Consider the following 14,793-nt stretch of genomic DNA (forward strand, 5'->3'; position numbering starts at 1 on the left):
AAAATAAAAGGTAAAAAGAGCTAGTGATGTAGCTCAGTAGTAAAGCATTCCTGGGTTTAATCCTAGAACCCACCCCGCCAAATAAATAAATAAATAATATGTGTATGTGTATTTCACAATTATGTGTAACTATAATATACTAATAAAATTGTGAAAAAATACTTAATAAGGAAAATTGATGAATTCTTTTAAGAAAATTATATTATTAACAGAAACCATAAACTATTACATTCATATTTCTGTGTCCTTTTGTTTTTTCATGAAAAAGAGAGAGATGATACAAGGGTAGGTTCTGATAGGAATTATATGAAATATATACAAGGATATCTCAGGTGATGCATTTTTATTTTTATTACATCTGCAGTCCTGTTCATTAGAATCAATGCTGAGAATGCAGATTTCAGCCTGCAACTCACCAAGGAAAGGTAGAGGCAAGAGTATGAGCTAATATATTTTAGGAGAATACTTATTGATATCATAATGTATGAACTTTTTACTTAAACTTTTTTTAATTACTCTTTTTTTTCAGCAGAAAATTTTATTAACTGGAACAACATTCCCCCTCACTACTACAAAATTTTAGTATTTTTACTGTGAAAGTTGATTGTGAGAAATGATGTAAGTAGAGATCTCTACTAATCAGGACTAGCACATAAAAGTGAAGTCAGTTTAATTACACCTGTGTTCTTCTCTGAACAGGGTAGCCAGGCTGGTAAGGACCAAGGATTAGAGGTAGTGTATCTGTTCTTCACAGAGCCATCTGACAAGGTCCTTCCTATGGGGAAATATGGCTTTGTATTGATACCTTTTTGTGCTTAAGGACCATTTTTGAATGAATCAACTTCAGAAGGTTAGTTATACATAGAATAAGAAAAATCAGTTTCTGAAGATTCAAACAGGTTGGAATTAGGTAGGTTACATTTTTTGAGGATGAATACGGAATTCTGTGCTTTGGATTAGAAAATCAGTTTCTAAAGTAGGGTGGTGAGCAAGAAAAACAGGCACAGAGGTAAGTGTTGAGTACAGGGGGAAGTGGGACAAGAGAGCTAGTAGAGATGGTCCTAGTCTGTTATTGACATCTCAGGCCACATAAGGAAAACATCAATTCTCGTCACCATGTCTTAAGCAGGATACTGACAAACTTGAACACATTCATGGAATTTCCAAAAGTATAGCAATGTCTGGAACCATGTCAGAGGGAAGCATTTAAATGAAAGGCTGCTTTGCCAAGAGAAGAGAAGACTCAGGAGAATTGGGTCTCAGAAATGTAAGATCTGTGTTTCCAGAGGACATGAAGCTTGGTGGATGTGACAGTAATCCTAACAGCCAATGGTTCTTAGGACCTGCTCTACATGTGTTCCATGTGTTCAGCCACCTCCCATCTTCACAGTACTCCTGTGAGTTGGGTAGGACTTATTTCCAGCTTACGTACACCCAGTTAAGCCAGTTATGTAACTGGCCCGGGGTCCCACAAAGTCAAGAGGTGGCAGAATCAGAATGGTGAGCTCACAACTTCCACTCTACCTTGGTTTTGCAGGGTAGAAATTGAACCTATGTATAGATAGTACTATGAGGAATATTTTGAGTTACTTCTAAGTAGTACTTTCCTACAGAACTATTTGTTTATTCAGTGATTTGTCTTCTAAGAAAGTGTGTTTCCCAACATAAGCATGTTGAAGCATGGGCTGGAGCATTGTGGAAGGAGCTGTGCTTTCTTGGAGGCTGTTTCTCCACCAAGGCCCCTTCCAGATTCTGTGACTTTCTGCTCATTCTCTGGATTGGACTCCGCCCTTCCCTTGTCAGGTGTAGACTTTTCTGGTTCCACTACTGAGGCTTTCCTTTGGGTTTCCTACTATCAGGGCTTCTGCCGACTTTTTTGGTAACCATTTAGATGAAGTGTGACAGTTTTTCTATTCTTTAATCTTATTTTTCTCTAAAACATAAAAATTTAAAGGTTAAGATCTTAACATTCTTGCCAGGAGAGAATTTAGGTGCTGACCACCCAGGGTCCTGCTTCTCACACTGGGGTAAGGCGACCCCCTGGTGTGGGGAGCAAATGGGGTGAATGGGAAGCTGCACATGTGCTTCCTGGAGTGTTCCACGGTCACTTGATTATTTTGTGGGAGAGCAATTAGTTTTACTAGTGAGGTAACATTTATATTAAAACAAACAGACTTTCCTGTTTTGTAAAATGTGACGTTCCCATGAATTTTTAAGATAAAATAGGACATTTCAAAGAAACTTCCAGCTTGCAGAGGCTGCTTCAGGCTAGGCCTCCAGTCCCACAGGGGGATGCTATTCATTTTCACTGATGCTAGGGGTACTTTGGTAGAAAAGTTTTAGAAGCTCTTATCTGGCCTAATCTGCACGTTTTATAATGAGAGAATTGACATTTAGAGGAAATGAATGACTTGTGCCTTCTGGGCCTCAGTTTCCTTCTTCACTTTTAAATTTTGAGCCCCACCCATATAGAAAGCATCATGCCAAGAACTGTAATGGAAGTGGAAAAAAGCAAAATGCTACTTTAAAATATCTTAGCCCAAATGCAGGCATAAAGCGTACAGATGTGCAAAGCAAAACATCAAACACATGGGATAAATTCTCACACAAATATCCTGTAAAGCCCAAGCTTTCATCAAGATTTCCTGTTTCTTTCCTGTATAACCCATTGGAACAAAAAGACAATTCTAATTGTCTTTTCACAAACCTCATTCATGTTGGAAACAAACAACCAAGCAGGCATGCTGGGATTTCCTGAACTGTGGAATTTGGGTTTTGGCAATCCTGTCATATCGCTCTTTAATCTTACACTTTATATCTTCTCTTTTAAAGCCTTTAAAGACAAATGGAGTTTAGCAGATAAACAAGTGGTCAAATTCTCCAGAAAGAATAAATGCTTTTTGTCAGTGAATATAAAGAACTCTCCAGGGCCAGCCTCTTACAAGCCACCAAGCCACTGTTACTCGAAACAAAAACATTTGGTAGCAAAGACAGTGGAAGAGACAAAACAGCAATTAGGCAAGATAAGTAAGTGGGAAATTTTAAATAAGATCTTTTAAATAAATCAGTTAATTTACAAGGATCAGTTTATTTAGAAAGTCTGGGATTTCCAGTCCTTTATTTTGTAAATTGTTCTCTTAAATGAGGCTATTTTGTCTACCCTGGAAAAGCAGAGGCAGAAAGCAAGAGACAGGGGAGATGGAGATGCTCACTGGCATGCGGTCTCAGGCAGCGGAGAGTATGGGAAGGACTCTCCCCACAGGTGGAGGTGCTGGCCTGAGAGGAGGGGCAGATGCCCTCTGCTGAACTAGTGAGAAGGAAGAACAGAGGCACAGAAGTGTGGAGACCTGCCCTAGGCAATGAAAATGCTCTAATTACTGAAGGTTTTTCTTTGTGGAATAGAAGGCAAGCTCATTTGCCGAGGCAGGAGAGCGGAGAGAAGTGGAAATGGTGGGCAGCTATTTTTGTGGTCACAAAACTGATTGGACTAGAAAAACTCGGTAAACTTTCTTTCAGTATTGAAGTCCCAGGTGTGGTCAATAGCCATGCATTTGCAAGTCTCCTAAAAATCTCTTCAAAATGGATTTTTATATGATTTATTTCTAAGCATGCATAATTTGTGTTGCTTTTATTCTCTTTGGTGTGCTCTTGCTTACCTCATCCTATGCTTTTTAAAAGTCTTTTTTTTTTTTTTTGGCTTGGCTTTCCTTTTCCAATTTGTAATAAATAATTTTTGAGCCCCAACAACAAATCAGCCATGTTGCTCCTCAGTGGTAATCAGGCTTTGTTAGATAACTATTTCTTTTAATAACCCTCTAATTCAGGGAACTCTGCTATGCCACCAGTCACAGTTGGGTCCTCTAGGCCACAGGCTAAGTACTCAATTTGGCTACCAGGCTGCCAAATCAGAGACCCAGGCAATGAAGCTGTGGAGCCTGGATTTACAGAATGGGTATTGATAGGTAGGGAAGGGCAGTCGAGGTCAGGAAGAAGCTTTTTTCTTTTTTGACCTGAAATTTTTCTCTTTGAGCCTAAAATAATTGGCACTTTTACCTAGACTGGGAATTAGGGTGCAAAGATGAGGCAATTCTTCAGCAACAGTAGAATAAAATGGGTGTTTACTTTCAGAGATATTTTATTTGAAATTTGTTTGGATAGCAATATGGGAAACTCATTATTCCCTTTATAAATAAAGGAAACAATACAATAAATACATTTAGTATACATTAGAATATAAAATATTGATAGATTGCATACAATATGATACGTTTAATATATATTAAAAATATAAAAATGGACATAATGCCTTCTTGGTCAATCACTAACTCAGTTTATAGAGCAACTTTGTGCTAAACACTTCCAGGTGCCTAGGAGATGACAGTAAACAAGCTGTCTCTCTTAAAATATAAGGTGAGGTAATGGTAATTCTACAAAGAAAATAAAGCTAAAGGGTTTGTCAGTGAAGTGTTGTTTTATATAAGGTGTTAGTTTGGTTCGTTCATCCAGTGGAGACTGCTGCAATGTGATACTAAGATCTGAAGAGAATAAAGGAGGAAGCCACAAAAACTCCTGAGGTTGAGGAGAGAGCACTCTAGCAGAGTCAGGAGAGGTGCAGCAGGCATGCCATGGAGCCAAGGCTAAGCAGGGGGATCGTATCAAGTGCTGCAGATGGTGGTGGTGAGTCTGGGTTTCTTTCTGAATGTGAGGGGAAGTCCTTGGGGGCACTTAAGCAACATCTGGTTTGCATCTTAACAAGATCATTCTGGCTGCTGTGTGGATCATTGATGGTAGTGGAGATGAGAAGCAGGAGGGAAGCTGTTTGGAGGTGATTCCAGTGGTCAGGCAAGTCACTGCAGTGGCTGGGACTAAGCTGGGTGTGGTGGGGTGACAGCAAGCCACCAGATTTGGGGTATATTTTGCAGGCCAGATTTGTCAATGGATGTGAAATTGAGTAGAAGCTAGGAAGAGACTTAGAGGTTTTCCAGTTGAGCAATCAGGTGAACGCTGATGACAGACCCTGGGACTTAAACAGAGAAGAAAGGAAGTCCCCGTCCCCGGAGAGTCGAGTTACACCTGCAATTACTGATGGGAAGGAGGTGGAGGAAGCAGCAAAAGAGACTAAGAGGGAGCAGTCTGTGAGGAAAAAGGAAAAACTGAGAAGGTGTGACTTCCCAGGGGCCACCTTCTGTAGGTTTTATAGGAAGGAGATGAGATCCGTCTGTCTCAGGTGTTGCCAGGATGGGAAGTTAGGTAGGGACTGACACCTGGCCGTTGGCTTTGGCCACCTTGACAGGACCAATGTCCGTGGAATTTGAGAACAGAAACCCAAGTGCTGTGGGTGGAGAGAGTAGGATGTGGTCAACCCTTTTGAGGAGGTTTTGAAGGAAAGGGGAGCAGAGAAATGGGGTGGTAGCTAGAGGAGTGAGCTTTCAAAAAGTGAGATACAGTAAAAACATGTTTGTTAATGAGATGATCCAACAGAGAAGATGAGATGTTGATGGAGAGTGATGGGGAATTGTGAGAGCAACGTGCTGAATTTGGCAAGAGGGGATGGAATCCAGCCCACAGGTGGAAGGACTCAGCTTAGCAGCAAAGCCTGTAGCCATGGAGCTGTGGGAAGGGCAGGCCCAGTGCAGGGAGACAAGTCCATTTGGTGTTGAGGAAAATGAAGCATCTCTCTTCTGATTACTTCTGATTTTATGTTTTGATTGTTCCTGGATGCCATGTTGTTGCATTCAAAATGATGAACAGTTACGAAGCCTGTGTTAGGTGAGGGGGTTGATTTATAAGGTGGTTGACCTGTTTGTCAGAAAGTTCCATATTAGCTGATGAACTTGGATGATTGTTAAATATTATGTTCATTCAACAGCAGTGATGTACTAGGTTAAGATGAATGCACATTTCATCAAGAACTGAATGTGTCTTAGAGAAACAAACATAAGTTAAAATATGAAGTTAAGACATGTTTTCCCCCGCCACCATTTTGAATTTCATCTATCAAAATGAATTTTTAATTATTTCCCAATTTGTGTGGCGTGAATTGTCTATCATTAAACCTTTAAAAAAAAGCATACATTATACAAAGCCTTCCAGACTTTCAACTGATATTTGGAAGATAAAAACACAGAAAATTATAGCTAATTTTTCAGAAAATTTTAGAAGCCAAGAAGTTATTTTCACTCATTACCTCCAGGTGCCATGTGAGGTATTTTGAAGTGCTAAAATGGGAAACATGGTCTTAGGGCAGCACTTGCTTCTGGCACATGCTTCACTCGGCACCGTGGTCATCACTGGTACCTTCAGGCTTTGGCTCACAGCATCTTGAGCTTTGGGAGCTTCAGCAGCCATTGGTCCCTGGCTCTTGATGGTTGATTAGAGAGAAAGAAGGATGAAGAAGCAGTCTACGCTGGTACACCTGGTACCATCTCTAGTTGCAGTGGTCAAAGCAAAGTTAAACCTTTAAATAAAGAAAACATGATCTGTTGATCTGAGAGATTTCGTGGATGGCTCCTTTTCTTTGTATCAAATCTTGGAGCCACGTGGGCACCCACAGATTACACATTCTATTTCTACTCTTGATATGCTGGTTGCTTTTTACTATCCTTTGTGCATTTTTCAATTAAGATGTTGGTCAGAAGTCAGACTATATTATAATATTTTCTATACTAAGATGTATTTTTACTGTGACTCCAAAGATCCAGAGCAGTATGTGTTATCTTCAAGGGAGTCTTATTTCTCATGTGATGAATGTTTAGTAGTTTTACATCATATAGCTGCAATTAAAAGTTTCCAAGATCTTTTTGAAAGGATATGAGATCAGCTTAGTGAAACCCTGCTAACTTTACAAAAGGCTTTGTATCATTGGAGCTGAATTTCCGGAGCTTTAGATAGTTAGGAACTTATTTTGACATTTCAGATGTGCTCTTTTGCATATGCAAATTTCTCAGAGACATAACTGAATAATGTTAGGTCTCTGTCTCATTAAATGCCTTGGCTTGATGTACCTGTTTATTAGTGTGGATCTTAATGCCATAAGTCTTATGAACCATATCAAAGTAATGCTAAATTTCACAGCCAAGAAACAAAAGTTTTCCACAAAGAACACTTCACTATAATATAGAATGATTCTGAAGTATTACCTGGAAAGATAGAACCCTGTCATTTGATGGCTGATATTTCAAAGCAGATTGTCTCTTGAACTATTAATCTGATGATCAATATTATTTTGATAAAATTCATAATGTTTGAACTTTTATTAATATTGATTGATTGATTGATTGTTACTGGGGATTGAACTGGCCCTCTTCCCAGTACTTTTTATTTTTTATTTTGAGACAGGGTCTCCTTAAATTACTGAGGCTGACCCCAAACTGGGGATCCTCCTGCCTCAACCTCCCAAATCTCTGGGGTTAGAGGGGAGCACTACTACATGCAGCTCATCTCTTTTTTAAAAAAAGTATAGCACACTTACAATAGTTTGTGATTTTCCTAGGTAGTGGTCTTCACTGCCAATCCAGTCACTTGACCTGAGGTGGAGGTAGACACTGGAACTGCCTTCGAAGTATTGAGAAAGAATCAAAAGTACCAGAAAAGTGAGAATATGAGGGTGGTTTTGGTGCTGTAGACCAGAGAACTCACCCCTAGGAGAGTCTAGAGTACTATCTTCAGTAGAGTACTGAGAGGCCTCTGGTAGTGGGACACTGATACCACTGAGTGGTTGCATTCTAGAAGCATCCTCTGTATTCCAGGGCTGACGTTGAGAGATGCTGCCCTGGATCTTTCAGCAGGATGGTAGGGTTCCACAAAGGCAGACAGCATGTGGCGCACTCACTGTATTCTGGAAGGCCAGAGTGATTGCTGTCACTGAAAGAAGGCTAACTGGCTACCAAGGTGTCTTGTCCTGTAGGGACTTGGGGTGGGTGAGTGGAGCTTGGTATTCTGGGAGAAGGTAGTCAGACAGCCAGTGAGAATACTAGTTGGCTGGCACAACATCCAGAGCAAGTCCAGAGTTGGCAAGGGTATTTTACATCATATTCCACTTCGGGGGAAAAATCATGGTCTTTCATAAGTTTTTAGATCTAGGTCAGTTCACAAACCCAGGTCCATTTGTTGGAAGAAAGGCTGTATCCCTTGTTAAAGACCCAAACCTGACCGCCATGAGGAAGTATTCCTCCAAAGGGAGGTGATACCCTCTGATATGGCAACTGCACACAAAGAAGAAGAAAGCAAACATTCTACCCAAATCCTAGCTTCCAAAAGTGACTATTGTTAATAATATTCTTAGTAGTATTACAGAAATTTCATGAGAGATTGATAAGTATAAAAATATTCAAATACAGAGACAAAAACAATTTTCTTAGAAACAGGACCATGCTTAGAAATAGGACCATTATGTGAAATTAGTTGAAGAAACAAGAGAAACTGAAAGAGGTTCAGAAAAATATTTCTTTTTTAAAGAAATGATTCCTTAGATTGTTAAGAAGTATTTATTAAAAGTATATTGAATAAATGTTATGGTTTAATTATTTACCCCCTACCCTAAAAACTAAAATTAACTTACATACACTTCCTACCTGTCCCTACCATTCTGTTTTGTAAATTATGGTATTATTTGTACATTGTTGAAATATGTGCCCTTTGTATTCTGTTCTATAGTTGTCACAGTTCTATAGACATAGTTTTTTTTTTTTTTTTAATCTACCATGCGCTCACCACCAGGACGTTTGGCACAACTCATATCCAAGTTCTTTATTTGGACCTATCTACTGACTACTGAGATTTCATCATTGAGTTACTTTTTTGAGAAGAGCTTATAGTTGTATTCATTGCATTTTTTTCTTCCTGGAGAATCATTTGTGTTCTTGTAGCTGTAAAGGATAACTTGATTGGGCATGAACTTCCTTATTCATCCTTTGTTTCCCTGAAGCTTTGTACATATTGTCCCATTGTCTTTTGGTACTACGCATTGTTTTCAACTCCACTTTTCTAGTCATCTCTTGTTTAAATGAATCTTATCCTCAATTATTACTTTTTTCAAGAGTGTCTTGGGTTTTTTGAGTTTTTCCATGTTTGAACTTAGTTTTAATCTTCTTGAGCCATTATTTTCCTGAATCATAATTAATTTCTCTTGGTATATAGTGTGACTTTTTGATACACATATTCTGTTCTTCATTCATTTTGTGAAAGTTTCCTGATAGCACATCTGTATGCATGCAGATTTTCATTCTATCTTTCTTCTCTTTGTTTCTTTCCTGGGCCTTTACTATGATTTTCTCAGGCCTTTTGTCTATGTCAGTGATTCAGTCTTTAGCCATTATTTTATTTAATTCTTTTTAGTTGTAAATGGACACAATATCTTTTTGTGTGGATCGAACCCAGTGCCTCACACCTGTGAGGCAAGCACTCTACCACTGAGCAGCAGCCCAGCCCTTTAGCCATTATTTTTAACTCATTGTTTTAATTTAGAATTAATTTTATGACCGAGTTATCTTGATCCTTAGCTAATTCTGTTGTTTTATCTTCTTTGAGTTCTTTTCATTACATTCATGTTTCATTGAGCTCTCCTATAACTGGCTCTCGTTTTAAAGGTGTACTTTTTTTCTCCCTCCAGAGTGATGGGCCTTCCTTGGTTTCTTCATCCTTTCTTTTTTTTCCTCTTTCTTATTAAGTCCACCCCCCACCTCACCACCCCCCACGCACACACACAATGTAGTGTTTTTATAGATGTCCAAACATGTTTTCCCCTCATCTTACTTGGGCATGAAGTGGGCAAGCTTTGTCGAAACCTATAAGCTTTTTCTAAATTCTAGTATAATATGCATGAATTCTCTTTGACCGATTTTCTGCCTTTATTTTCAGCCTGGTTGTCTTTCTCTGAGTTTTAGTGTGAGAACATAAATATTTTGTTGCTTTTACTTTTCTGTAGTTTCAGACTTAGATAGGGATGGAGAGTCAGAGTTTATTTGACATATTAATGAAAGTTCTAAGCAACCTTTGTTAGAGAAACTGATATATCCTCTGTCTTTTAACAATTTACTAATGCTCTATTCCAGAGTTTGCTATGTTTGTTAGAGGGTGGTTTCTCTTTTTTTGATAGGAACTCTAAAGCATGTGTTTTGTCAGAATCAGCCCCAGTTTTTTTCTTTCTCAGTTTTATTCATCTCTGGCCTATAGCCATTTTCACTCTGTACAGTTCCCCTTCTTATCCCCCATCTAGGCAGAAGAAGGAAACGTGAGTGTTCCATCTTCAGTCCATTTCTGTCTAAAATCGGGGTATCCAAAAATATTTCTCAGAATTATCTCAAGTCATCAGTTCTATTTCTGGAGCATGGGGATAAAATAAGTTGTCTTACCAAGTGATGTAAGAATCTTCTTTTTATTTCCTTATCTATCGCATTTTGAATTGAAATTTATGGTCAAGAAATTATTTAAAAATATTCTAGCCATATTTGCTGGGAGTATATTCACTATAAAACTGTTAGCAGGTCTTAAAATGTAGATTCCAAGACTCCCAGAGACTTGGTAATCTCTTAGCTGCATCTTTGTCTTCCTGAGCACCTGGAATGTGGTCCTGTTCTTGGGCACTTACATGAAACATCTGTTGGAATGAGGACATCAACAGCTGTAAAATGACTCTAGTCTGTGGTGGAAGACTGTGCTCTCAAGGACTCAGAACTTCAAACCTTCATTCTTGAATTTCAGATTCAGAATGTATTGGAGTTGCCATTAATTCTATTAGACGTTACTCTTGGTTCACCCAAAGTATGTAATAGTTCAAGGTAAAGAAGATACACTACTTCTTTTTACTTCCAAAATGTACCTTCAAGTAAGGGACCAAGCTGGAAGGTCTGAAGGACTCTTTTAACATTTGCTTACTTGGAAGAAGACAGGGACCAGTAAAACTTAGATTTTTAGCACAGATCCACTTCAGTGATTGTCTTAGTGGTTATGAATACCATCATCAATATAGCCCCAGAATATTAGGGGTTTTCCCTTGACCCTACCAGTTATCTAGAAAACACACCTCTAAGAGAAGATGACAACAAGGAAACCTAGGCTGAGACCAGAAAGGGCTCATAAGATCTAGGAGTTAGCTAAGCAGTGTTGGACTAAGCAGATAAACCTCAACTATTTCACTTAAAAGGCTCAACAACCTTGAGATTTATTCATTAAGAAGAATCACTGGGCAACAGGCCCTGGCAAAGTAACAAACCAGTAATAACTTAGGAACATTTATCTTTAGAGTTTAAATTTTGTTATACCAATTTCATTTTTTCTAGTTTTTTTAATAAAATGAATAAACATGTTTGAACATGGGCAGGATCATTGGTCAATCAATAAGAACAATCAGGTTACTCAAATTAAAATGGTACTGTGAAAGTATATTATTACTAGATCCAAAAATGATACAGCATCATTAAAATGATTATACATCTAGTTCTGATCATGTGTCTTTGGGGGAATTCTGAAATTTTTTTGCTCTAATTACATGTCATTTGGATACTTGTAAAATATTTTGCTTTTTTCAATTTTGAGTCATAGTCATTCTCCCATTTTTTGAGACTTCTGAAGATTTCAGTATAACTTCCCCCTCCTACTTTCTTTCAGTGTTACATATGCAAGTGATTTTGACTAAAGTTTGTGATTTTATTATAATGACACTTGATAGTATAACACTGAGTGGAAATATGTGTCCAAGAACTAAAAATTCTTCAACTCAATAATTTATAGCCTCGGCTGCCTGAAAAAGTGCTGTAATAACAATACCATTTTAATTTGTCTTCTGTTGGGATTATTGTTATAGTTAATATTAGTTGTATGACTCAAAGAATAAATCATACACATGTATTGTAAATAATCAAAGAAAACTGTACTACTTGGCATAGTATGTGCTAGTAGAACATTTTTATACAATATTTTTCTTATATTGCCAATAGAGTAATATGGGAGGAAAACCTGAATTTTAAACAAATTCACTATAAAACACCTTTGGTCTCAGATGAAAAATACTTTTTTCCCATATTATTTGTACATTATTTTGTTCTGATAAGTGTACATGTTCAAGAGTTAGCATTCTTCTAAATAGTGTAATACAATTATGAATGGTTAGAAATCTATTGTTAATTTTCCAACTCTCTAAGTCACAATAATAAAACATTTAGAAACCTGTTTTAAAGCACATTTAATTTGTGTTTTGATTCTTAATTTGCAATTAGGAAATGAGAATTTCAAATTTCAAAAGAAAATAACTTCTGATATTTAGTGCAATGTGCATGCCTGGAGAAATGAATGCTATAGCTTTAAGATAAGGTAGTCTGGTGATTCATTGCAGGGAACAAGATCGATTTGGAGCAGGATCCTACTGTTAGCTTTTTTGAAGATGGATTCTCACGCCGAAAATAACACAACATATTCTAGATAACAGCAGTTTTTCCCCCTGAAATCCACCAAAACTGAAGAAAAATCCAAGTGACTGTTCTTAGCAGCTGTGTGGCCTGGAGTTCACTGGGGAAGCTGGCTTCCTGCAGTCCCCTATTCATCACCTGCTTCAAAGACAGCCTGGCTGGCTATAGTTTGCAGGCCAGGTAGGGTGCCATTGTGCACAGTCTGGGAGGATTAATATCAAAGCTGCGGCAACCAGGCCCTTGGTCTCCGGCTGCCATTCAGTCTAGCAGGGAGAGGCTAAGACTGGCCAAGGTCACAGTCTCCAGTGTGGAGTGGACTGGGAAAGGATCTTGAGAATAGAATGCTTTTTATGAAATCATGGGGCAAGCTTGCAGCACAGCAGGTGCTCTTGTGGAAGACATAACGTATGTTTATAGTGCTATACCGTGGCTGACAACGAGATAATAGAGCTTCGAAATTTATCATTTTATTTTTAAAAAGACAACTGTATATACAATAATCCAGATGCATATTTAGCTCAGATCTTTTATTTGAAAATCATAAAGAAAACTGATCGATTTAATTGCTGCTTTTTACATCTGTGTATTTAAGCAAAAAGCAAAGCGTACTGACTATTAACCATTTACAACCATAGCTGATCAGTAATACTGGAATCTTGGGGAGGAAATACCTAGCTTTCGACATAATTTTTTTTCAATGTTCAGATATTCATGTCAACAGATTGCAAAAGGATTTCTTGAATATGCCCAATAGTCTTGAATATTAGGAGGTTTGGATAAAATCCCCCACACACACACCAAATGAGGGTATTTCAAGGGTGAGGTAATAATGACGCAAAAATAAAATTTTCAACTTGGACAAATTAGAGAAAAATTAAGCTGTCCATGAGTTGTCATGACGACAAGGATGTTCTGTTGATGAACTGTCCTCCTCATTGTCCAATCAGATAGTAGAGCTGAAGCTGGAGCATGAACAGGAGAAGACGCACCTATTACAGCAGCATAACGCGGAGAAGGGTAGCCTAGTCCGAGACCATGAACGGGAAATTGAAAACCTGGAGAAACAGCTTCGCGCTGCCAACATGGAGCACGAAAATCAAATTCAAGAGTTCAAGAAACGAGATGCGCAGGTAATTACCAATAATATTTGATAAAACGGGTATCTTTTTAAAAAGTCATCAGCGTTTAATGTTTTCTTCTTATTCTTGTTGATGCACGCTGTTTGATCATTTGCAAAACTGACATATAAATGTGATTTTTTTTTTTGTTTTCTCTTCCCCACCTCCCCGTTTGGGGGATGAATAAGGCTTTAACTACAGAAACCACAGGTAGCCAGATTAAAAATCCCATGGCGCGCTATAACTTGGCCCCTTTCTTATAATCTTGTCTCAGCTCCTTTCATGATGGGTTTTTTTAAAGGTATCTACCCCTTACCCCTCCCCTCAGCCTTAGAAAATCCCTAAGAAATATATCAGCCTCACTCCTTGCTTTTTGTTTTAATCTCTGTAGGTAATCAAAGCAGCTGTTTTCATATTTGCTTTTCCTCCCTAGTATTGTTTTTTTTTTTTCATGAGCCTATTTGATTAGATCACTCAGATGGTAATTGATAAAATGACTCCAGAAAAGGGCTATTTCCCATCAGGTCTGTTGCTTTTTCCTGCATGCACATACACATGCCTTCTAGCCTCCATCTCTGTAGTCCCTGTTGGAAGCCATTTGGCAGAATAACCCCCAGCTGTGGTAGCATTTGACTCTTCAAACTTATGGATGAAATGTGCACTGTCAGCATGGAAAATTATCTTTATAAATTTCAGATGAAAAAAAATCTTATTGGGTATGTATCTTTGTGGTACAATACATTCTTTAGGGTATATATAATCAAGGGCCTTTAATGTATCCTCTTGAGGAGATTGCTGTGAAATTTTATTAAAGGAAAATTCAAGAGCAATTGACAACAATAAAAAGATAATTTTCTTTTCTAATAAGACCATATCATTAACTAGGTCTAAATACCTCTTGTCCCATTGAAATCTAATCATACTAACCACACCACAGATAAGCTTTTCCCCCTATTTGTCCTTCCTCCCAAAATAATATAATTTTCAAACAAAAAAAATGACTCTTCTGTTATGGTATATGTTTTAACAAGTCTGTAATTATCTAAGCATAAAAATACTGCTAATTAAATAAGATGCTAATTTTTTGAGTGGAGAGCGGGAGGCAGTAAGTCAAAGAATGGGAGTTATTGGTTATTTTTCATTTGACCTTGGGTTGTTTTTACTTTCAGAGAATTACTGGTGCAATATAAATATGCTCAGCATAGGTTTTTGGCTGATAATATACATTTGTAGAAAAATTATTTTTAGTTTGTTTTATGGTGGCATGCTAA

At 37.9% G+C, this 14,793-nt stretch overlaps 1 protein-coding gene across 9 annotated transcripts in view; it reads left to right on the forward strand.

Moving 5' to 3' along the window:
* Window positions 1–14,793, forward strand: part of CEP112 (centrosomal protein 112) — a gene marked incomplete at both ends in the record, with an annotated part of 491,423 nt that overhangs the window by 245,144 nt on the left and 231,486 nt on the right. For all 9 annotated transcript variants that reach the window (XM_081273022.1, XM_081273019.1, XM_081273024.1 and 6 more), the window contains one exon: window positions 13,352–13,534. In XM_081273022.1, the coding sequence (XP_081129148.1) occupies window positions 13,352–13,534 (183 nt within the window). The remainder of the gene's footprint in view (window positions 1–13,351; window positions 13,535–14,793) is intronic.

The sequence above is a fragment of the Spermophilus citellus genome, assembly GCF_964194105.1.
Source record: "Spermophilus citellus genome assembly, chromosome: 17".
Lineage (NCBI taxonomy): Eukaryota > Metazoa > Chordata > Mammalia > Rodentia > Sciuridae > Spermophilus > Spermophilus citellus.